This window comes from Ranitomeya variabilis, chromosome 2 (genome assembly GCF_051348905.1).
Source record: "Ranitomeya variabilis isolate aRanVar5 chromosome 2, aRanVar5.hap1, whole genome shotgun sequence".
Taxonomy (NCBI): domain Eukaryota; kingdom Metazoa; phylum Chordata; class Amphibia; order Anura; family Dendrobatidae; genus Ranitomeya; species Ranitomeya variabilis.
Window position 1 is genome coordinate 230,125,617 of NC_135233.1, and position 25,694 is coordinate 230,151,310.

The 25,694-nt window shown below is 46.9% G+C and overlaps 2 protein-coding genes across 3 annotated transcripts in view; one reads left to right on the forward strand and one right to left on the reverse strand.

The window, feature by feature from the left end:
* Nucleotides 1–25,694, reverse strand: part of FGD1 (FYVE, RhoGEF and PH domain containing 1) — a 122,621-nt gene that overhangs the window by 26,106 nt on the left and 70,821 nt on the right. The gene's annotated exons all lie outside the window — the stretch shown is intronic.
* Nucleotides 5,571–14,451, forward strand: ITGAV (integrin subunit alpha V). The gene has a single exon (XM_077283914.1). It carries the CDS (start codon nucleotides 5,664–5,666, stop codon nucleotides 8,814–8,816), a length of 3,153 nt encoding a protein of 1,050 aa, XP_077140029.1. The 5' UTR covers nucleotides 5,571–5,663; the 3' UTR covers nucleotides 8,817–14,451.

Below are 25,694 nucleotides of genomic sequence, written 5' to 3' on the forward strand. Positions count from 1 at the left end.
GAGTTGGGTGATAATACCAGGCGCATCCCTGGGACAAATGTGGCGCTGTTTTGGAAGAACGGAAAAAATAATCTTTTTCCAATCTCCTACAACCCCCATAAACATGGTCAGGGCAAACTCCCAGCAGCTTTTCACAAATACTGTGGTTTATGTGCATATAACACAATTGTGAGTTTTATCAGCTGTGTCCACAGAGGAAGTGTGAGATGTATGTGTCAGGAACGTGTCACATACAGCAGTGAGAGGAGAGTGGGAGTAATGAGAAAAAAAATCACTAGGCCGCAAGTAAAAGAGTAATGTTGCCGATAGCAACCAATCACATTCCACCTTTCATTTCTCCAGGGCAAGTTTGAATATAAAAGAAGGAATCTGATTGGTCACTTCACCCTCCCTTAGTAGTAAGAAACCATTTCCAAGTATGCCACTGTAAAAGCACATATCTTATTAGGTATGAGATATGTTAGGGACCCATTAGTTTTGAGACCACCTTGACGTTGGTTGATGGTCAGGCATGAATTGGCCAATTTATGTGCTAAGCGTCTCATTTTTTTCTTAATATTCATAAGCAATATTGCTAGTCATATTTCATAGATTTCACATTGACATGTTTCAGCACGATAGAGTGCAACTTTTTTTTGAATATGGAGATAGCTGCTCCTAGTATGCACCTATTCACACTAGTTTGGATGCGCCAGTCAGTTTGGTTATTCGATAAGAAACGAACGTCTCCGTGATTTTTTTGCAGACACATGATCCACACACACAAAAAAACAGACGTGTGAATCACATTTCAAAGAGATTATATACTTTTTTTTTCCTCCGGGAATCTTTCAGAACTTCTTCAGGAAAAATACTCACATGAACAACAAAGTGGAATTTAATTGGAAGAGTTTTCCAAGAATTTTTGAGGAGGATTTTAAGTCAAGATCAGCTTAAAAAAAAAAAAACTTAAAAAAATTCTGTGTGAGCATAGCCTTAAAATCACTTAAAAAAAAGCTTGAATATTTTTCACATTTACTTCTATATAATCCACCTTGCTATTGTTTTTTTTTTTTTCCTTTTTCAGGTTTTGAAGGATGTCTGGTGAAAAAAAAAAAGTATGTAATTTCTTGGAGGTGGATTCCTCCTGCAATCCACTCCGATCTGGGCACTGTTCAATTAAAACGGTGCAAAAAAAAATGTTTTATATAAGAAATTGAATCAGACCTTTGAGATTTAATCTGTCCAATCTCCGTGGAATCCAAATGATCGCAAAGGGGATTTATTTCGCTTTAAAAAAATCTTTTTTTTTTCTCCCATTTTAGTTGATGTAATTGGTTGTTGCTGATAGGGTTGAGCGACTTTTGCTTTTTTAGGATCGAGTCGGGTTTCGTGAAACCCGACTGTCTCGAAAGTCGGATCGTGTGAAATCGGCCGATTATTGTGAAAAGTCGGGGGGCCGACCGAAACACGAAACCCAATGCAAGTCAATGGGGATTGATTTTTTTTTTCTCTCTCTCTCTCTCTCTCTCTCTCTCTCCTCTCTTCTCTCTCTCTCTCCTCCGTCCCTGCAAAATTTCTGTTTCACTGTGGGAATCGCTATATCCCAAACGTTAAGATGGCGCTTTTACCCCTTGTGACGCCGCACAAAGCGAGCCGGAACCCATGTCATCACGCTGCGCACACACTCCTTCATTGGCTGAAAAAAATGGCGGGGAAAGCGTCATACGAAACGCGACTTTGGCGCGAAAATCGCCGACCGTGTGGCCGATCCCACGCTGGGGTCGGGTCGGGTTTCACGAAACCCGACTTTGCCAAAAGTCGGCGACTTTTGAAAATGACCGATCCGTTTCGCTCAACCCTAGTTGCTGATATAATTATTGAGACGTCTGTCTGCCTGGAGCCGTGTTCTTTATGTGCACAGCTAGTTATAGGTTGACAAGGTAATGGGGCAACTAAATACGTGTCTGGGCATCTGTGAATGGTGATCTGTAATGAGGGTCCCAGCTAAAATGAGGGGGGAGTCTAATAAAACACATAGAAGAACCTAGTGTTTGGGAAACAGACATAGGACGTAATGAAGAATAAAGAAGACACGGAAAGTTACAGATATAGGAAGCGGAGGGAGAGTCGGGAAAGGGAGGGACGGCCTTGCATTCCTAGCCCATTACCTGTCACTGCGATTCAGACAGCTCCATGACGCATGCCTCCTCACCCAACACTCTAGGACTGTCCCCATTCACACCTAGCAACCCACCTGCATTATTACTATGCAGATACACTCCGACATACATATAAAGCACGCTCTAATGGCACAATCATAAACAGCGTCTCTTATTTTAACAACTTGTATGATATCAGGAAAAACATTTTAGTTTTTTTAACAAACAGCGCCACTCTTGTCAACAGGTAGTGCCTGGTATTGCGGTTCATTTTAATTCAATAAATGGAAGGCAGGACTACAATATTCTCATGGACAGCAGAGGGCACTGCTTCTGGAAACAAAAAAGAAGCCTTGTTTGGCTGGATTTACATCTGCAGTAAATATTTGCACTTTTTTGGGGAAAACGATGTCATCCTATGATGGACAACAACGGCACATGAAAGCCCCTCATTGATTATATTCGGGCCTGTAAGGTTCAGCCATGGTGCTTATCAACCTACCAAATGGCTACACTGCTTCTTTTTCTAGCAAATATGACAAAATCTGGAGCACAGCATCCAAGGCAGATGTGAACATGGGCTTTTTTTCTAATTTCCTAAAAGGGGTTTGCTTTAAAGAGGTTGGCCAGGATAAGAAAAATATGGTGGATTTTTATTCAGGAACAGCGCCACCCCTGACGATGGATTGTGTCTGGTATTGCAACGCAGCTAATGTAGCTGATTTGCAATACAACGCACAACACAACCCATGGTCAGGGGGTGGTGCTGCTTCAGAAAGAGAGCAGCCATGTTTTGTTTTTGTTTTTCTAATCCTGAACAACCCCTTTAAGGAGGACCTAGTCACAGTCATGGTCTTCTAGGATCTTTTTTCTTTCATGAATACTAAAACCATCAAAAACTTTCCTGCTTCTAATGTAAAATTTTAATAACTGCATAATGTAAATTTAATGCCCCCATTTGTTTTTCATAATGCTCAGAAACAGAAGGAAACGCGGACCCTCCGATAAGGCCAAACATGCAATTCTCTAAGTGCAGCAGCCACAAATAGTCTACATGCATGGTCATGCCTGGCGAAGAGTTCAGCTGCACGGTGTATACTCGGCCGCGGGCGAGATACAGAGTCTGTGCGATGTTCCTCTGCCGCCATAGACATTAACAGACGGTAAAAACAGCGTCAAAATAACACGAAACCTCATACTGATAAAGATCTGTTCATACTGAGCTTTTTTTTAACATGGATTTTTGGGTATGTTCACAAGGTGCTTTTTGACATGTTTTTTTTCTAGCTGAAAAAGCCACATCTAAAACCTGCAAGTTTTATAGGCACATTTATTAGGGTATGTGCACACGTTGCAGATTTCCTGCAGATCCACAGTGCTTATTTACCGTACAATGTAAATCAATAGCAAAAAAAAATGCTGTGCTCATGATGAGGAAAAATCCACACGGAAAACGCAGCAGATTCAAAAAAGGACCATGTCGATACTTTTTGTGGATCTGCTGCGTTTCTGCACCCGTTCTATAATAGAAATCTGCAGGGGGAAAAAAAGGAAGAAATCTGCAAAAAAAAAAACTGCAAAAAATAAGCGCAGATTCTGACCTGCGTTTTCTGCCAAGAACTACAGAATTTGCACAGAAAATTCCACAGTCAAATCCGCAACGTGTGCACATAGCCTTAGGCTGTTTTGATGCATTTTTTTATCATGTTTGCTTTCATTGATGTGTTTTTCATTCTAATATGTTGTGATGTAATAGGGCGCCTTTTTTTGGTTACATTTCCAATGCAATAAAACATGGCAAAAAATGAATTATACCCAGCGATAAACACTGCACAAAACCGCACCATTTGTTGCAATGTATGAATGGAAAACTGAAGAATTGATGGGACAAGACGTGATCTATGCACCAAGGGGCTTTTTTCTCTATCAAATGAAAAACATATTGCAGAAGATTTAAAGCAATTTCTCTATGTGGTTTTTCGCATGGAACCTCCTTTAGAATAATCTTAATGTGAACAAGCCCTAGGTGAACATAGAGTTCTTTGAGGATTTTGTTAGATCAGTTCTAGAATCCTCCTAAAAAAAAACAACAAAAAAAAAACCTGTAAATAACACTTGGAAAACTTTCCAATTAATTTCTATGGGAAATTCTCATTTCGTTTTGTTTTTTAAATACATGATGACAATCTGCTGGGACTTTGGTGGTCCAGTGATGGAGAAGTGTCAGCTCTGCGGCCGGGCGCCCCCTCTGCAGCAGTGGCCGGCGGTCAGTGTCAGGGAGGCGCCTTATAAGGAGCCGGAGGAGAAGCTGTTTACTCTACAGAGAGTGCGGGACAGTCCTGGAGGAAGCAGCAGCAGCATTAACCCTCCCCGCGCTGCTGCCTTCTAATGAGATACATATGTGCAATCCTGGTGTCACACACAATGAGATACATATGTGTCATGTCACAGGGTGGGGGAGGGGAGAGGGCTCAGGCAGGAGATCAGGATCAATAGAATAAACTAATTAGTCTATGGCACCACACAGTGATCACCCTGCCTCATGCCACCCCCTGCAGCCCTCTCCCTGCTCATAAACCGAGCATCATTGACTAATTTAACCCCTGCAGCGCCATCTCACCAGCCCTGACAATACCTGATTTAACCTTTGCAGCCCCCTTCCCTTGTTAGTGCCCCTGGCATAGGCTGATTTAACCCTTGCAGCTCACTCTCCACATGCATAAACCGATCATTGACTAATTTAACCCCTTCCCATATCCTTTGCGCTGCCTGATTTAATCCCTACAGCCATCTCTCCCCCAATCTTAATCCTATCATTGAAGAATTTAACCCCTGCAGCCACTTCTCGGGTCCCTGGCACAGCCCGATTTAACCCTGGCGGTAACCTCTTCCCCCCCCCCCCCCCCGTAATTGAAGAATGTAACCCCTGCAGCTCTGCTCATATTCCTGACACTGCTTACATTTAACCCCTGCTGCCCTATCTCCCATCCTTGGCCCTGCCTACATTTAACCCCTGCTGCCCCATCTCCCATCCTTGGCCCTGCCTACATTTAACCCCTGCTGCCCTATCTCCCATCCTTGGTCCTGCCTACATTTAACCCCTGCTGCCCCATCTCCCATCCTTGGCCCTGCAGCCCCATCTCCCATTCTCGGCGCTGCCTTCATTTAACCCTTGCAGCGCTTCTCCCTGATCCCCGCCCGCAGGTTTCTTCCTTCTATTAACCCTGTCACTGCCCGATGCGCTGCTAGAACCCTTCAATGCACCCCTCCCCCATCCAGTTAACCCTGCTCCTGCCGATGTCCTAATCCCACTTGACACCCCTGCAGGCAGGCAGCAGTGACACATGGCCGGGACCGGCCGCAGACCGCCCGCAGTCGCAGCCCACGCCCTCCCGATGACTCGGCTCCTGGCCCGGCCTCTATGCCTGCCCCCAGCCCCGTCTGATCAGAAAACAAGGAAAGTCCCGGGGATCGGCGGAAGTTTATCCTCTGTCCAGACTGGGATTCGGTTGCATCAATCTGATGGGAAGAGAATCGCCCCCGGATCGCAGCGCCAGAGAACGTCGCAGGGGCAATCGGTGCGACATGGGCGCTGGCACCTTCCTCCTCCTCCTGCTCCTGCCCGTGTCTTCTGGCTTCAATCTGGACACGGAGAACCCCCAGGTCCACTCCGGCCCGGAGGGCAGCTACTTCGGCTTTGCTGTGGACTTTTTCCTCCCAAATCCCAGCTCTTCATTCTTACTGATCGGAGCCCCCAAAGCCAACACCTCTCAGCCTGGCATCACTCAAGGTGGAGACGTGCAGAAGTGCGACTGGAGGAATGCCAAGTGCCAATCCATTGTCTTCGACTCCACCGGTAATCGATACTATGATATCAATGACCCTATCGAATTCAAGTCCAATCAGTGGTTTGGGGCATCCCTGCGGGCTAAAGATGATAAAATCCTGGCGTGTGCCCCCCTGTACCACTGGAGGACTCAGCAGAGGAAGCAGGAGAGGGAACCGGTTGGGACTTGTTACCTAAAATCTGGAGAAACTATTGTAGAATATGCGCCCTGCAGGTCTAACTCCAAACACGATGCCCAGGAACAAGGCTTCTGCCAGGGTGGATTCAGTGCGGACTTTACCAGTGCCAACCGGATACTCCTAGGAGGGCCTGGAAGCTTTTACTGGCAGGGGCAAATTATTTCCGACACCGTGGAAGATATTGTAAAAAGCTACGATCCCAAACTCTACAGCACCACCTATGCCAATCAACTGGCCACACGTGCTGCCAGCCCCCAGTACGATGACAGCTACCTTGGTTATTCAGTGGCAGTCGGGGACTTTAACGGAGACACCATTGAAGACTTTGTTTCCGGGGTTCCTAGAGCTGCCCAGACACTGGGCATGGTGTCCATTTACGACGGCCGGACTATGACATCTGTGTACAATTTCACCGGTGAGCAGATGGCTGCCTACTTCGGTTATTCCGTTGCCACCACCGATATAAATGGTGATGATCTGATGGACATGTTTATCGGTGCACCGCTCTTTATGGACCGAGGTTCAGATGGTAAGCTTCAGGAAGTTGGGCAGGTGACTGTTTATATTCAACAAAGCAAAACAGGCCTACAGGTCTTGAGTAAATTGACTGGGTTTGACCCTTTTTCAAGATTTGGTAGTTCAATTGCCCCTCTGGGAGACTTGGATCAAGATGGGTTTAATGACGTAGCAATTGGGGCGCCTTACGCGGGAGAAAGTAAAAAGGGTCTCGTGTACATCTATAATGGTAGAAGTTCTGGGATGAGCACAACACCATCTCAGGTTCTTGAAGGACAGTGGGCGTCTAAAACCATGCCTGCAAGCTTTGGCTATTCGCTCAAAGGAGCCACTGATGTTGACGAGAATGGTTATCCAGACCTGGTGGTTGGAGCCTTTGGGGCTGATAAGGCTATACTGTACAGGTCTAGGCCCGTTATTACCGTGAATGCGGTACTAGAAGTGAACCCGTCACTCCTAAATCCCGATAGCAAGACATGTACCCTCCCCAATTCAGCTAAAGTCTCCTGCTTTGATGTGAAATTTTGCCTGAAGGCCAGCAGCAAAGGAAATGTACCCCAAAAACTGTCATTTAAGGTAGAACTCATACTTGATAAGCTGAAGCAGAAGGGTGCGGTGAGGCGGGCGCTGTTCCTCCACACGGGGCAACCCACTCATTCCAAAGACATGAACGTGGATAATGGTGGAGCCATGCGATGTGAAGAATTAAAGGCATATTTACGGGATGAAAGCGAGTTTAGGGACAAGCTGACACCTATCACAGTCTTCATGGATTACCAAATGGATGCCAAAGCGGCCGCTGATTCCTCTGGACTAATGCCAATTTTAAATCAGTTTACCCCTGCCAACTTGACCAAACAGGCCCACATATTGCTGGATTGCGGAGAAGACAATATCTGTAAGCCAAACCTGGTTCTGTCAGTAGAAAGTGAGCAAAAACAACTGTACATTGGAGATGACAGCCCTCTGACGCTGCTGGTTGATGCCCAGAATCAAGGTGAAGGGGCTTATGAAGCTGAACTTTTTGTCCATATACCACCCCAAGCTGACTTTATAGGGGTGGTCCGAAACAATGAAACCTTGTCAAGGTTATCCTGTGCGTTCAAGACAGAAAATCAGACAAGACTTGTTGTATGTGACCTAGGGAACCCCATGAAAGCTGGAACCAGGGTGGTGTCAGCTCTGCTTTTCAGTGTTCATCAGCTTAACGAGATGGATGACACAGTGAACTTTGACCTGCAGATACAAAGCTCCAACCAATACGACAATACCAGCCCCAAAAGATCATTGCAGATAGCTTTGGCTGTGTTGGCAGCAGTTGAAATAAGAGGAGTCTCTACACCAACCGAAGTCTTCCTGCCCATTGCCAACTGGGAACCCAAAGAAAACCCAACAACAGAAGATGATGTTGGCCCACTCGTCCAACACGTCTTTGAGCTTCGTAACAACGGCCCCAGTACGTTCAGTAAAGCAATCCTTAATATCCAGTGGCCTTACAAGTACCAGAGTAAAACCTTATTATACATTATTCAATATGAGATTGATGGTCCCATGAACTGTACTTCCGATGTTGTTATCAACCCCCTCAACCTCGCACCCTCCAGTTCAATTGCAGACGACATTAAAAATGTCACCCGTAATGAACGTAATCGTCGTGATGTTCCACAAGTGGATGGAGACTTGCAGACCCTTCGTTGCGGAACAGCTCAATGTCTTAAGATCGAATGTCACGTGGAACGGGTGGAAAAAGGAAAAAGTGCCATTTTATATATTCGATCAAGACTATGGACACCAACCTTCATGAATAGCGAGAACCAAAATCATTCCTACTCTCTTAAGTCCATTGCCACATTCCGGGTCTTGGAATTCCCTTATAAAAATATGAACCTTCCAGATATAAACAATTCTACAGAGGTCACTACTAACATTTTATGGGTCAACCAGTCATCCGGGGCCCCGGTACCCGTCTGGGTCATAGTACTTGCAGTATTATCAGGTTTGCTGCTTTTGGCTTTGATGGTCTTTATCATGTATAAGCTTGGGTTCTTCAAACGTGTACGTCCTCCTCAGGAGGAAACTGAGAGGGAGCAGCTTCAGCCCCAAGAAAATGGTGAGGTAGCCACTGACGCATGAAATGAGTTCATTGTTCCTTTTCACCGGGAATGATGGATATGAAGCTGACGTGAAATTATTTGGTTGGATAGACCAACTTAGCAAATCATCGAGAACTGAAGAGAACATTGAGTGGTAGAATACTTGTGTTCTGGTGGTGGATCAATAGGCTCCATTGTAATGAATATTGTCTGTTATCATGGCTGACTTCTACTTGTAGGACAGGGCCACTTTTAAATCTGACTGAATACAGGTTGTCCACAGGCACAAGAGCAGATGCTCTGTAGGTCAATACATCACTTCTTAGCTAGCTAAATGAGATCATACATATCTAAATGAACTGATGTATCTTCAGAAAAAGTTTTCAAGTCTTGGAAACTTTTATAAACCTTGATACCTGAATTTTTAAGGTTCTTAAAATATTGTAGCGGTTGCTTGCTTGTCCCATTTCTACCCTCGTGGCTGATATTAACCTTTCGAGTCTCACTTTCTTTGTAGGGATCATTACTTTGATTTACTTCCACCCTTTTGGCTGAAGGCAACCTAACTTGTCTCCCATACTTTGTAAAGCTCCTTACCTTGGTGAATATAGTTATGTAGCATGTATGTGTATGTATATATATATATATATATATATATATATATATACATACATACATACATACACACACACACACACACACACACACACACACACACACACACACACACACACACACACACACACACACACACACACACACACACACACACACACACACTATATACCTTGCAGATATACATGTTTGAAAGGGGACCAGGTAACTTCCCTTCATCAACTTGGGTGCAAGCGGACAGAGTTGAATGTCTCCCTAGAAGAACCATTATGGAGGCTAGTAATAGTTTCCCATGCATCAGCAACGTTGGGATGCATTTTCTAAATTCTTTGAATAATTTCTGTTAGTGGGTGTGATCTGTAGTTGTATTAACCCAAACCTTGTACAGCAAAAAAGTATGTCCTAATTCTGCATCAGTTTTCGGAGAAAAAAAAATAGTAAAATGCCTTTTTTTGCATGCATCTAGATATTTGGCCAAGGTATGGGGGTATGCTGAGTTACCTCCTCAGAAGAGCTCAAAATTGCTCCATCGCTACTTCCTTTTTCTAATAGAAACAGGAAGTATCGGACCCCCGCTGTGTCAGCAAGTCTAAATTCTGAAGTCCATATTACGTGGATGCTAGTTTTGACCTGACACAGGGTCTAAGACCCAAACTGTTGGGATTTATAAGGCGGTCAGATTGTGTCCTCAAACCCATGGTCGGCCCAGGACTTGCATCTGAAATATGGGCACTCGTCTGAAACTGGCTGAAGAAAGATGTCTTGCTGGCATGGGGTGTCACAGAAGTGTCAGGGCTGAGCTACATAGATGATTTCGAGTAACTTGTTAATTCATACATTTACACAGTAGATACAATGCTCATGCCTATAATATAATAAGGGCTTTGTGGCACCGCCAGGCTGACATATTTCTTTTGCTACCTAAAAAGGCATTTAAAAGCATTGATTTTTAGTACGAAACCATACGGACTTCCTGTGCCCCTTATCATATGCAGGAGACCTACATTTTAAAGTATGATGGAGTCAATGTATAAGAAACCCCTTTTATATAATTTCCCTTTAAATATACCGTTCACAGTCTCCCACCAATTATAGGGTTTTATATATTGCTTGACAATGCTGCCGATGATTTAGCTAATTTTTGATGTATACTAAAAAAAAAAAAAGTATTGGGAGAACACCTCTTGAAACAATTAACATGTAAGTGCACTTTGTAGAAATTTTTCTTATTTTTTTTTTTAACTAATGGAGATATTGCTGATGGATTTCTTGAGTATTTGTGTCACTGACTTCTCACTGCCAAAAATGAGGAAAGTCATCCGCAAATAAAAATGAACTTTTTATAGTGTTAGTTGTTTTAAATCACATTACTTTTGTTTCTAAAATGTTTGGCTACTGAACAACTTGTAAAAAAATCTGCCTTATTGGGAGTCTGTGTTTTCTTTTTTTTCTTTTTTATGCAACGCAATATCGTAAAGGGGTTTATGAGATTAAAAAAAACAACATGGCTAAGTTTTGTTAAACCCAACCATTTATGTCTATATCCTGTCTTTGATATCGCTTCTTAGCCTGATTTCATTAGTGGGGCTGAGCTGCCTGCACTACTAGACACAGCCTATGGGACAAGGGTGGCGCTCTTTTTCTAGTCTTATACAACCCTGTGACAATCTGTAAAACTCCCAATATGTCATGTATATACCATTTCATACTTTAGGAAAATTAAACTTTACATAAATGTACCTAAAACTATTTTGATTACAGATGGAGTTGCTGTTTAAAGGGGTTTTCTAGTGAAAAAAGTTTTCATGTATCCACAGGATGTGATAATTAATGATTGGTGGAGGTCTGACCGTTGGACCTGCACAAATCGGCAGAAGGGGGCACTTTTATTTCGTTACAATGGAGCAGCGGTGCGCATGCTCAACTGCCACTGCGCATGCTCAACTGCCGCTGCGCATGCTCAGCCGCCACTGCATTCATTCCCTAAGTGCTCTAATCAGCTTTTTCCAGCAGCACCAAAAGGGAATGAGTGGAGTCGCGCTCAGGCATTATGGGATAAAAGTGTCCCGTCGGGAATAAAAATTCCACTCCAGCAGCCGTACCACCACTAATCAGTAAGTTTTCACCTATCCTGTAGATAAATGATAACTTGTTTTCACTGGACAACCCCTTTAAGACTTTATGGTGATTTATTTGGTACATTTCTTTAATCTGGTGGATGGATCGCAACTCTTAAATCTCCAAACTAAACTGTTGCTATAAGCGACTGCTACCTTTTCACTTGGAGTAGGCCTCATGTCTAAAGTTATGGGGTTGTCCGTAGCAACCAGATAAAATAAGGGGTCTGGTGGCTATGGGCAACTTCGATTTTTGGGCTCCATTAGGACAGGTTTTAGAATGAAGTAATCCTGCCTTTCCTTAGTGTCTGTGATACAGTTGCACCAATACTAGGACCCACTGTGTAGACTGAGGTCACCACCAAATGTGGTGGTCTAAGTTTGGTTCATCATGGTCGTCTTAAATCCAGTTTTCTGTTTGAAACCATTTAGGCTGGTCGTTAGGGCTACATTTAGGCCTCTGATTGCTATTTGTTGCTGCTATATTGTAGCTCAGCACAAGTGATGGGTACCATGATGGCAACAAGCAAGTTGCAGACTTTCCATTGAGGTCCGACTTTCTCGTGGCAGTACCCTAAGATGTAGTGCTTCACTTGTATTATGCTTTGATGTAGCGGCGACCTGACATAGTGGTCTTTGGACAAGAGACCTGTGTCACGGCCAAAGCCCCAGCCATGAAGTAACATATTTTTCTTGCAAAAGTCGGAAACAAACTGACTTGGTTGTACAATGCTTAGTCCTTCTGAGGTAAACCATAAAGGACTATGCTACCTAGACGTATCTTCCATCAGAAATTCATGGTTGTTTTTTTTCTAATTTTTACATTACGGTACTTTTTGTTTCCATGAAGAAAAAATTCTAATCTATCATGGCTGATTGTGATGTTGAACTGAAAAGTCTGACAGGAATTTTTGTTCCCATCTAATCCGCGATTCCTCTGACCGTGCCTCTTGCACTTTAGGCTCCATATACCGATTTGGTGGCATATGCCAATGAAATTGGTGGCATCTGCCAACAAAAATGTTGTGAACCCCCACTTATGAGAACATGGGTGACCACTTTATGGGAGTGTAAACTTTAGAAACAAAGAAGTATTTTCTGCTTCTGTTTTTTTTACGAGATTGCACAGTTTATTCTTTCCAGATACCTTAGGCGATATTTAACAATGGTCGATTCTAAAAGCGGTACTAAGCTAATATTATCTTAAAGCCGAGACCCAAGTGACTAGTGACAGGGTGTCCGCTTACCAGAAGACAGTACCAGAAGACAATCGCTCCTTCAGCAGTTGTTTTTGGATTTTTCGCTTAGGCCGCTAAATTAATAGTTAACACTATAAAGGCTGGGAAAATTTGGGAAGTGAATCCTGAGGTAACAAGCCCAAGATGTATGGTCTAATTAATAGGATTTTTATATGGTCGTCCCCATACAGTCATTATGATTGAAGAACATAGCAGTATTCGAAGGAATTCTTTATTATCACAGTTCCCATTTGTTGCAAATCTATTCACTTGACCCTGTCCGTTGGCCATGACGCGATTGAGCACTGTGAACCACCTCTTGCATTTTTGAGTAGCCGGCCTGGCACAATGTCATCACTATGCCAGGCTGGTTAATAAAAAAGAGCTGCAGCTGTGCAGTAGATACAGATTATTGACATGGCCACTTGAACTGGTCTTGCAAATCAATTTGCACCAACTCAGCTCCCAGTGATGTTCCTACACTTCCTATGTACAGTATTACGAGAAAACCCAGTTTCCTTAGGGCCACAATAGTTTTCATAGGTACAAGTGAGGTATTGGGGTAAAATGGGTCCTCTATGGTACTATTTTTGGGGGATAACTCAATACATGGGCCTTTTTAGGTAAATAAATTGAGGGCTTATACTATACAGAAATGTGTTAACGCAGGTATCCCTCACATGGGACTCTCATATCGTAGGTAAAGCAGACAACAGTTACAAAGAGCGCCCCTCGCTCTGGAGGACCCAAACATTACACGGACAGCTCATTGATTGGGAAATGTGTAATTCTTAATTTCGCCTGAGGTGTCCAAACAACACAACTGTGAGGAAACCAAACAACAGCTTCTGGGTTCCACCGTCAATCACAGATGATCTCTGGGGGTTCCAGTTTACATATAATCTATAATAATAGGCTTATTGTTGGAGGCCCTTCTAACAAAATGGAGTGGTCCAAGAAGAGAATTCAGTTTGTGCCAGAAACAATTGTCCTAAAACCTTATTATATGACAATTAATCATTTCTATGAAGTGCTGTGTAGCAATTTTTTAATAATGGTACAAGACTAGAAAGTGGCCGTTTTAAGAGCTGAGCCATTACTTTTGGGTGAGGAGGGTAAATTGCAGATACACAGAGCCTGAGAAGGAGCGTAGAACAGGGATCTATCAAGGTATAATGTAATTGTGCTACCCAATAAGGAATAATGTAATTGTGCTACCCAATGGGACTATGTTGGAGGTTAGCCTCCAGCCCTCCCCTAGGCATCTTCCTTTTCACCTATATTAGACAAAATGGCCGCCGCTCCAGCGTGTGCAGCAGATGAAAGAACTGACTAGAAAGGTTGTGTCATTTTTCCTCTAAAACGGATACTCACCCATTTCTACAAGATTTAGTCGTTCATTACAGACCCATAGTGCAGAAAAGTCATCACCCATGGCAACCAATTAGGTTGAAAAGTGAAAGCAGTGATCTGATTGGTTGCTATGGGCAACAGCTATGCTTTTTGTGTATTCACTACAGATTTTATAGGTCATATTTTATAAACTTCTTAGTTTGAATTTCTTTTGGATTTTGCACTGATTTTTCTATTGAATTCTGGTTTTCTAGCGGGTTTGGATTATAGTTGTGTTCCCTCCGATGCTTGACAATTTGTAAAAAAATAAAATTAAAAATTTACATTTCAATAAACTTTACACTCAAAACAATTTGTTACGTTTTATTTCCATTTTTTTTTTATTTTCACACTGTAAGGCTTCATTCAGATGTATGATTTCTTGGTGCATATAAGAAAAAAATGGATAATTTTTTATCTGGGTCCGTATGCACATTTTTACCATCAGTGAGGCATCCGTTGTCCACAGAAAAACGCGGGTGTGTGAACAGCCTCATAGGATATAATGTGAAAACACGGTCGTCTGACTGAGGCCTAAAGTGACACAGACAATATATACAGAAGAATGGATTCCCCAGATTTATAGAACAGTAGGAAAAATGGGTGCCATAAAGGCTCTCTTGTCACACATTCAGCCATTGATAGATTATGGGCACACTTATGGAACGATTCCATTATCCATTATACGCTTTCGACTCCCTCCCCTTAGCCCTGTTCATTCCTAGGGGACCTTGTGAGGAGGAAACTGTTTTCTGGTTTCCCACAATGATCCTTCTAGTATATTGTGGCTAGATAATCTGGGGTCTGTCACCATAGACACACAAGGTGGGGGGCCACAAGGAGCAATAGCCACTCTATGTATTGGTGTGCATAGGGGGCCCATACAGGTAAACCCTGTTGTACAGCAGGGATTCATGGGCTCCTTGCCTTACCACACTCCCGTTTTCTAGGACCCCTAGAGAGGGAATGGAGTGGTGGTCATGCACACAGAGGCATAGCTAGAGGGGGGGCAGCCAGGGCATGTGCCCCGGGCGCAGCCGGCAGGGGGAGTGCAGTTGGGCGCCTAAAGTGGCGGTCCGAAGTGTGTTCCCTGGCAGCTGCATTATGCCGCCCCCCGGACTGAGAATCGGCCGTTCTCTGTGCCGGCTCCCAGTGTTCAATTGTACTCTCTGACCGCCAGGTCAGAGCGATGCCAGCAGCGTGATCAGGTCATGTGATCAGGTCATGTGATCACGCTGCTGGCTTCACCCACCGGTGCCCAGAAGCGCATCGGTGCTAAGTGCTCCACTCTGGAGCTGAAGACACTGAAGATTAAATGTGGGGGGAGATTTATTGTGTGAGGAGGATTCTGTGGGCGAAGATTTACTCTTTGGGGAAATTTATTTTGTGGGGGTGAGGGATTTATTCTGTGAGGGGATTTATTCTGTTGGGGGGATTTATTCTGTGGGGTGGGGGATTTATTCTGTGGGGGAGATTTATTGCGTGAGCAGGATTCTGTGGGGGAGATTTATTGCGTGAGCAGGATTCTGTGGGGGAAGATATACTCTTTGGGGGGATTTATTTTGTAGGGGTGGGGGATTCATTCTGTGAGAATTTATTCTGTGGGGGGGGGATTTATTCTGTGAGGAGGATATATTCTGTGGGGGGGATTCTGTGAGAAGGATATATTCTGTGAGGGGATTTATTTTGAGGGAGGAAGATTTATTCTGTGGGAGGAAGATTTAGCATAACGGGGGGGGGGAGATTTTGAGGACAAGTTTGGGGAGCAAGGGAGGGAGAGACAGGTGCAGACACAATATGGAAAGCATGAAAGATTTGAAACCACAGTATGAGGGGCAAGTGGGGAGATGGGGGGCATGTATGGGGAAACAGTTTGGGTGGATGGGTGCATTCACAGTATGGTGATTGGGAGAGATAGGTGCAGACACAGTATGGGGAGTGGAGGATTGGTCCAGACACAGAAGGGGTGATGGTTGCAGACAGTATGGGGAGTTAGAGGGATTTATGAGGTGACAGTATGGTTAGCAGGGGGATGTGAGAGAAAACAGCATGCGGAGGCAAGGGGAAATGTATGAGGAGACTATTGAGGGGAATAATGTGAGGAGACAGTATGGGAGAGAGTGTGAGTGGGCACAGAATAAAGACTGAGTAGTGTGGCGGGGTAACATGGGGGAAAAGTGTAAGGTCACAGCCATGGAGGGGGAATGTGGTGAGGGGCCATAGTATAGACACTGGGCCCTATAGGCTGACACAGTGAAGAGGAACCCCAATATAGAAAGGAGAGGGCAGTGTGGCGGGCATGTACCATTAGGCTATGTGCACACGTTGAAAAACCTCAGAACACCACAAAGCAGTCATGAAATCCAACAACACTTTATTAAAGACACAATCAATAATAAAAAATAGAACAGACTATATCAGACAGATACAATGGGGCTAAAAAAAAGATGACAAGGACATCATCAGCATCAAGCCAAGCCCAAGGTAGGGTACATCCCTGAAGACGGTAATTATATGCAAAAAAATCCACAAAATGCAAAGTGCAAAATAGTGCAGTACTGGTGACAACCACTGACACACAGCTGCGGATCCGCAGCAAAATCCGCAACGTGGTGCACATAGCCTTAGAGGGACAGTGTGGGGGTCATATTTTGTGCAGAGAACATAGTGAGGGACAATTATTTGTTCAGAGGCTTGATAGGTAAGATGTTGTGCACATAGGAAAAAACCCTTTAGGGTACGTGTCCACGATCAGAATGGCCGGCGGTATCGTCGGAGCGGCGGAGCCGCTCGGCGGTAAGCCCTGCCCCCTTTTGGGACGCGATGATGCCGGATGTGTTAACTGTGCACATCCGGGATCATCGCACCCCTCGCCATAGGGCCCTGTGTTATGCCTTGCCGCAGCGCAAACACGCAGCGTCCAGATGTTCCAGCATAGTGGAGGGGATTTTATGAAATCCCGACTCCACTATGCGTGGTAACACGCATCCGTCGGCCCTGCGACTCCGGACATCCTGCGCGTCTTTTAAGATCGCAGCATGTCCGTGTTCCTGGCGGCGACGCTGCGCCGCTGCAAGGAATAACACAGGGCCCTATGCGTGGGGTGCGATGATCCCGGATGTGTGCAATGAACACATCCGGCATCATCGCGTCCCAGAAGGGGGCGGGGCTTAGCGCCGAGCGGGTTTGCTGCTCCGACTAAACCGCCGGCCATCCTGATCGTGGACACATACCCTAAAACAGACACCAGGAGCATTGGAGGAGACTCTCAGCACTGGACCTGGGGAGGGCGAATAAAGCTATTTTTTTTTTTGTTTTGTTTTTCTTTAACCCCTTTCTGACGTCGGACGGGATAGTACGTCCAACGTCAGAAGCCCTGCTTTGAGGTGGGCTCCGGCGGTGAGAAATAACAAATGCAATAACGGGCGATCAAAAGAACGTATCTGCACAATAATGGTATCATTAAAAACGTCAGCTTGGCACGCAAAAAATAAGCTCTCACCCAACCAGAGATCACAAAAAATGGAGACGCTACGGGTCTTGGAAAATGGCGCAATTTTTTATTTTAGCAAACTTTGGAAATTTTTTTCACCATTTAGATAAAAAAGAACCTAGACATGTTTGGTATCTATGAACTCATAATGACCTGGAGAATCATAATATATCAGGTCAGTTGTAACATTTAGTGAACATAGCAAAACAGCCAAACAAAAAACAAGTGTGGGATTGCACTATTTTTGCAATTTCACCGCACTTGGAATTTTTTTCTTGTTTTTGAGTACACAACATGGTAAAATCAATGGTGTCATTCAAAAGTAAAACTCGTCCCGCAAAAAATAAGCCCTCACATGGCCATACTGAAGGAAAATTAAAAAAAAGTTATGGCTCTGGGAAGGAGGGGAGCGAAAAACGGAAACGCAAAAACGAAAAAAGCTGCGGTCATGAAGGGGTTAAACAAACTGCAGTTGGGAGATAAATTTTCCAAACCCAGACACCCCTTTAATAATCATACGTTTTAAGCATCCTCTCTTTACCAGTGGGGGTCTTTTTTAATACATTTCTGTACCCCTAATCTGGTGCAGATTTTCAACCTACAAAACCATATCATTTTATAAAACCAGCAAAGTGGATGAGTTTTAACCCAATCTCATTCACATATCCCGTTTTTTTTATTTTGGTGTGGACTTTTTATTTTTTTGCATTTTTATTTAATTCACAGCATGTGAATGTCTGATGTGGAGATGATTTTCTGCAGCAAAAAACACACATACATTAATAACTGCGGGAAAATATGCATGGATTTTTGATGCTGAAACTATGGCGGATTTTAGTTTAGAAATCCGTGATGGAAAATCCGCAACAAATACACAATGAGTAAATTAAGCCGCCTCCTGCGTCATCTCATTATAGCTTTCAGTACAATGCTGGGTCATTACATTGTGTCCTAATGACGGGGTTCTCATTATGACTCCGTAGAAACAATCTCCAAGGGGGAATCGCTCCAGGACAATTGTATATAAAGGATCTCAGCAAAAAAACTCTTGCTAGTTAAGCAAACCCTTAAGGCAGAAATTTAGCATGTATCCCAGCACTTTACACTAGGTGAGTGGGAGGCTAACACTTTTCTTATAGTTAGGGAGCGAGGACATAAAAGCAGACACAATGCTGAGTTTCCACCAGGTGGCACTGCTTTACAGAGCAGATCTATGGCCTATAGGTACAGTATGCTGCTTCCCTGCAATATTGCGGGAAGAGAGGAGCTTCTCTACAGCAGAAGAATGGAGGGCTCTCGGTTGATGGGATTGCATACTTAAAAGTGTTAGCACCTGCCAAAACTGATGGGTCAAACACACGGATGACAAGAGGAAAAGATGCGTCTCCCAACTTACTGACCTGACATCACCTGAACTGTGCCACAATATGACTGGTAGTGGTCTGGTAGATAAGGATGTGGTGGTTAAACAGAGTGGAGCTGACACCCAGATAGAAAGTGACTTGCGGGGTCATCATACTGTGGGGTGTGACACAGACTCCGGGGGTGACTGTGACTGAGGAAGTAAGGGAGTACAGTAAAGAAGAGCCCCACAAGAAGGGCAAGTCCTCCCGTCGCCAGAGACGTAAAAGGGGCAAAGAAGTGGTACCAGTTGCACCTTGTGAAGAAGTGAATGAAGGAAAAACATTATCTTGTGTTTTTGTTCAGGATGTGGATTATCTTCCAGACTATACCAGGAAGATGGATGCATTCATGTTGCCCCTAGCAACCACTAGGTTGGAGTCGGATGACCGACCAAATGATAGCGCTGGAGGGGAAGAAAACCTGGAGAGCGCTGGTGGAGTGAGAATCCACGGAGGAACTGACCTGTTGTAAACCCAAGTCTGCGGTGACAGAGAGGGATAAAGTAGCGGAGAGTGGTGAAGGCTCCGTAGTACCTGATGCGGAAGACCTGGGGTACTTAGATACCCAAAAGAAAGCTGAACCTGTTGATGAAGAAATAGGTAAAACTCTGAAGCGGCAGAGTGTGGGTGAGCTGGTTCATCTGAAAGTATATTTAAAGAAGTTATGATGCGACATGTGCTAGCCAAAAGGAAACAGGATCACGAAATACAGACTATTAGGGTATGTGTCCACGTGCACGAAACGCTGCGTGTTTGACGCTGCGCAGAGCCGCAGCGTCAAACACGCAGTGTGCAGATGTTACAGCATAGTGGAGGGGATTTTATCAAATCCCGTCTCCACTATGCGTGGTATTCCGGACATGCGCGTCTTTTAAGATCGCAGCATGTCCGTGTACCTTGCGGCGACGCTGCACCGCCGCAAGGTATATCACAGGGCCCTATGTGTGGGGTGCGATGATGCGGGATGTGTGCAATGAACACATCCGGCATCATCGCGTCACAGAAGGGGGCGGGCTTAGGGCGGAGCGGGTTTGCCTCTCCGTCCAAACCGCCGGCCATCCTGAAAGTGGAAACATACCCTTGTCACGCTCGCGCCCTGACTGGAAGGCGTGAGCACGCGGGGGTATGTGTGGCCCCACTGTGCCACAGACCAAACCTCCCTGGAAGGGGCGTAACTAAGTAGCTTCCTAGGTGTTCGCTGGAGCCTCTGATGGTGAGGTCAGACTTGTGCAATAGGAAGCTACCAGGTACCACTCCAGGGTGGAGTCTGGTTGTGGCTGCTGATCCCACCGGGGAACGGAACATAGACAAGCAAGCGGGCACGGATGGCACATAGGCAGGCAGACGGGTACAACAGGAACACAGGCAGGCGGGCACGGCTGGCTCTCTGGTAGGCAGGCGGGCACGGCTGGCTCTCTGGCAGGACTGGTGGACAAGACTGGTACACTGGAAGAACCGGTAGGGACCGGTCTGCAGGCAGGTATGTAGAACGGGTAAGAACCTGTTCAGACACGAGGACCTAGGAATAAGTAGATAAAGACCGCAAGAGCGGATGCAGAGCGAAAGCACAGGAGCTAGAGCCAAGAACAGAAATGCAGGAGGCGGAGCCAAGTGCAGACAGGCAGGAGGCGGAGCCAAGAGCTGGAGGCGGAGCCAAGTGCAGACAGGCAGGAGGCGGAGCCAAGAGCTGACGGCGGAGCCAAGTGCAGACAGGCAGGAGGCGGAGCCAAGAGCTGGCGGCGGAGCCAAGTGCAGACAGGCAGGAGGCGGAGCCAAGAGCGGAGGCGCTGGAGGCGGAGCCAAGAGCGGAGGCGCTGGAAGCGGAGCCAAGAGCGGAGCCAAGAGCGGAGGCGCTGGAGGCGGAGCCAAGAGCGGAGGCGCTGGAGGCGGAGCCAAGAGCGGAGGCGCTGGAGGCGGAGCCAAGAGCGGAGGCGCTGGAGGCGGAGCCAAGAGCGGAGGCGCTGGAGGCGGAGCCAAGAGCGGAGGCGCTGGAGGCGGAGCCAAGAGCGGAGGCGCTGGAGGCGGAGCCAGGTAGAACCGCAAGGAGCGGAGCCAGGTAGAACCGCAAGGAGCGGAGCCAGGTAGAACCGCAAGGAGCGGAGCCAGGTAGAACCGCAAGGAGCGGAGCCAGGTAGAACCGCAAGGAGCGGAGCCAGGTAGAACCGCAAGGAGCGGAGCCAGGTAGAACCGCAAGGAGCGGAGCCAGGTAGAACCGCAAGGAGCGGAGCCAGGTAGAACCGCAAGGAGCGGAGCCAGGTAGAACCGCAAGGAGCGGAGCTAGGTAGAACCGCAAGGAGCGGAGAGGTGCTGCGGGAGGGGTCTCTGCAGCAAAGCTGAGCAGAGCCACAAAGAATGTGGAGAGAAGCTGCAGCAAGGGATAACTGCAACAGCAGAAGATAAGCAGAGTACAAAGGAGCAGAAACGCAGAAGTGAGGAGCAGTGGTAAAGTAACAAAGGTTCAGAGCAGGCAGAGCTGCAAGAGTGCGGAGTGAAAGCAGACTGAGAATACAAGGAAAGACAACAGGGAAGGAAGCCAAAGACTAGGAGACAGAGATAAGACTAAGTACAGACAAGGCAATGGAACAAGACACAAGGACAAAGACACTGGGACCAGGATATACTGCCTCCTGGTGGGCGGACAACAAGACAAAGGAAATAACACAGAGAATCCTCCAGAGAGGGAGTAACTCAGAGCAAGGCCAGGCAAACTCAGAAGCAAGACACTAACTGAGCTAACACATTGCACAGGCCCAGAACACTGGGTGAAGCTGCACTATATACTGGAGGCCTCTTGGTAATTGGTCAGGAACAGATTGGACAGATGCACCTGATTCCTATAAGAACCAGAGAGTTCAGGCGCCGCCCCTCTATACACAGAACCATGAAGCATGCAGAGAGCAGAGACACAGAACATGGAGCTGGCAAGAAACAGAAACCACATCATGACCTGGAGCAGTGGGTAAGATAGTGTGAGAGATGCGAGGCCATGACGTGATGCCAGCAGAGTTGTTACAGTACCCCCCCCTTTACGGCCCCTCTTCTTCAAGCCCGCCAGAATAACTTGTAGAAGAAGGATGGGAGCACACATAGTCCAGGCCAACATGACATCTTCAGGGTAGAAGGCGGCAGGAGAGTCACCAGGTATCTCAGAAAACAAAGTCTCTTTGTGCTCTGCAGGGTTAGCTTCATCAGAAATCTCGGATAGGAAAGTCTCATTGTACCCAATAGGGTTAGCTTTCTCAAAGGACTGGACCATTTCCTCAGGGTAGACAAGAAGCAGGGACTTGGAAGATACCGATTTGTTATCTTCACCAGCCGGCCACATGGAAGCTGAAGGAATACTGACAGGATACACCTTCTGCCCGATATCCAGAGACAAACTTTCAGATAGCAGAGATGTTCTAGAGTACTGAACACAGGAAAAGTCACTAGAGATGAATGTGGAGAGCATCAGCTCCACCGGGTCAGAGAAGAATTGAGGTGAACAAACTTCTGTTTTGAAATCTTCACCAGCCGGCCACAAGGACGCAGAAGGTATAAACATAGGAACCATCTTCTGCCCGTTATCCAGAAGAAATCGTCCAAGCGGCGGGGATGTTCCTAGGAATGGAATACAGGTAAAGTCGTTGGAGATGTGTGGAGAGATAGTCACCGCTTCCCCATCTTCGGTGACATTAGCACATCTTGACTCGACGACTAAGTGTTTACTGGTATAGTCGCTGGAGATGTGTGGAGACATAGTCACCGTTTCCCCATCTTCGGTGACGTCAGCACAGCTTGACTCGACGACTAGCAGACCAGCAGAAGATGTCACTGCTGAGTGTCTTTGACGCATGGGAACCAGACACTTCTCAAGACTGGGTAAGTTCAAACGAAGCACCTTACTGCAACTCTTGACCAGAGCGGGTGGTAGAGTCCTTGGCTTAGAATGACCCATGGGCATAACAGACAGCATATGGAAAACAAACTTCTTCGTGTATAAGGCTCCAACTTGGAGCTGTAGTTGTCCTTGCAGGACTAGACTGCTCTTTAGCAGGGTTCGGCCATTATCAGGTAACGCCCACACTGGGTTCTGGAGCTGAAGAACGGAGACCATACACCGACTCCGTATGACAGGCGGCTTAGACACACCAAAGCTCCCAGAAGGCAGAGAAACAGTCATTAACTTAGATGGAGGGGAAGTACTCTCGCCAGGGACAGCCTCTCCAACTGGCCCGAGGTTTTGGAGCTTAAGATCCCCTGGACAGAAGCCATCCAGGTGTTCCTCACAACAGCAGCGACATTGTATGCCCTTCTTATGGCTGATTTCAGGCTGCTGCTTTGCCAGCCCACTCTCATCAACCTTCTTAGGCTTCACACAGGTTGCTGCTTTAACGGGTAGAGGAACAGGAGGGTCACAGACAGTCATGGCTTGACGTGGGGGTTTCTTCACGGGTTTCGCCCGTCTGGAGCGCCTCTCGGATCTAGATGGGGAAGACTTAACAGGAGCAGCAGGACAAGGCTTGTCAAAGACTTTACGGAAGGCCACTAGGAAGGCCCCTAGGTTCATGACAATAGGATCCCCTGCTTCCCAGAGGGGAGTTATCCATATTAGAGCATCTTCGGCCAGGTAGGACATGATGTAACCCACCTTGACCCAGTCAGAGGGGAAACAAGCTGCATTCTGCAGGATGTAGCGTAAGCACTTCTTCAGGAACCCCTGGCATTCTTCAGGATTCCCATAGAACCTAGGTGGGTCAGCTGGGTAGTGCTCCTCCTCATAGGCCTGAAGTTGCTTGAAGAGAGCATTAGAGACAATAATTGGGTCAGAGGTCTCTTCAATCTGAACCACCCTTGGTGGAACAAATTTTTCAGGTTGCTCATACGGGCAGGAAAAAAGTTCATCATGCTCTGCGAGCGGTAGGACATGGGATACAGCGGAGGCCATGGCCTGTGCAAACTGTCACGCTCGCGCCCTGACTGGAAGGCGTGAGCACGCGGGGGTATGTGTGGCCCCACTGTGCCACAGACCAAACCTCCCTGGAAGGGGCGTAACTAAGTAGCTTCCTAGGTGTTCGCTGGAGCCTCTGATGGTGAGGTCAGACTTGTGCAATAGGAAGCTACCAGGTACCACTCCAGGGTGGAGTCTGGTTGTGGCTGCTGATCCCACCGGGGAACGGAACATAGACAAGCAAGCGGGCACGGATGGCACATAGGCAGGCAGACGGGTACAACAGGAACACAGGCAGGCGGGCACGGCTGGCTCTCTGGTAGGCAGGCGGGCACGGCTGGCTCTCTGGCAGGACTGGTGGACAAGACTGGTACACTGGAAGAACCGGTAGGGACCGGTCTGCAGGCAGGTATGTAGAACGGGTAAGAACCTGTTCAGACACGAGGACCTAGGAATAAGTAGATAAAGACCGCAAGAGCGGATGCAGAGCGAAAGCACAGGAGCTAGAGCCAAGAACAGAAATGCAGGAGGCGGAGCCAAGTGCAGACAGGCAGGAGGCGGAGCCAAGAGCTGGAGGCGGAGCCAAGTGCAGACAGGCAGGAGGCGGAGCCAAGAGCTGACGGCGGAGCCAAGTGCAGACAGGCAGGAGGCGGAGCCAAGAGCTGGCGGCGGAGCCAAGTGCAGACAGGCAGGAGGCGGAGCCAAGAGCGGAGGCGCTGGAGGCGGAGCCAAGAGCGGAGGCGCTGGAAGCGGAGCCAAGAGCGGAGGCAAGAGCGGAGGCGCTGGAGGCGGAGCCAAAAGCGGAGGCGCTGGAGGCGGAGCCAAGAGCGGAGGCGCTGGAGGCGGAGCCAAGAGCGGAGGCGCTGGAGGCGGAGCCAAGAGCGGAGGCGCTGGAGGCGGAGCCAAGAGCGGAGGCGCTGGAGGCGGAGCCAAGAGCGGAGGCGCTGGAGGCGGAGCCAAGAGCGGAGGCGCTGGAGGCGGAGCCAGGTAGAACCGCAAGGAGCGGAGCCAGGTAGAACCGCAAGGAGCGGAGCCAGGTAGAACCGCAAGGAGCGGAGCCAGGTAGAACCGCAAGGAGCGGAGCCAGGTAGAACCGCAAGGAGCGGAGCCAGGTAGAACCGCAAGGAGCGGAGCCAGGTAGAACCGCAAGGAGCGGAGCTAGGTAGAACCGCAAGGAGCGGAGAGGTGCTGCGGGAGGGGTCTCTGCAGCAAAGCTGAGCAGAGCCACAAAGAATGTGGAGAGAAGCTGCAGCAAGGGATAACTGCAACAGCAGAAGATAAGCAGAGTACAAAGGAGCAGAAACGCAGAAGTGAGGAGCAGTGGTAAAGTAACAAAGGTTCAGAGCAGGCAGAGCTGCAAGAGTGCGGAGTGAAAGCAGACTGAGAATACAAGGAAAGACAACAGGGAAGGAAGCCAAAGACTAGGAGACAGAGATAAGACTAAGTACAGACAAGGCAATGGAACAAGACACAAGGACAAAGACACTGGGACCAGGATATACTGCCTCCTGGTGGGCGGACAACAAGACAAAGGAAATAACACAGAGAATCCTCCAGAGAGGGAGTAACTCAGAGCAAGGCCAGGCAAACTCAGAAGCAAGACACTAACTGAGCTAACACATTGCACAGGCCCAGAACACTGGGTGAAGCTGCACTATATACTGGAGGCCTCTTGGTAATTGGTCAGGAACAGATTGGACAGATGCACCTGATTGCTATAAGAACCAGAG

Excerpts from the sequence above, each read along its gene's own strand:
- ITGAV (XM_077283914.1), top strand. The coding sequence starts at position 5,664 with ATGGGAAGAGAATCGCCCCCGGATCGCAGCGCCAGAGAACGTCGCAGG.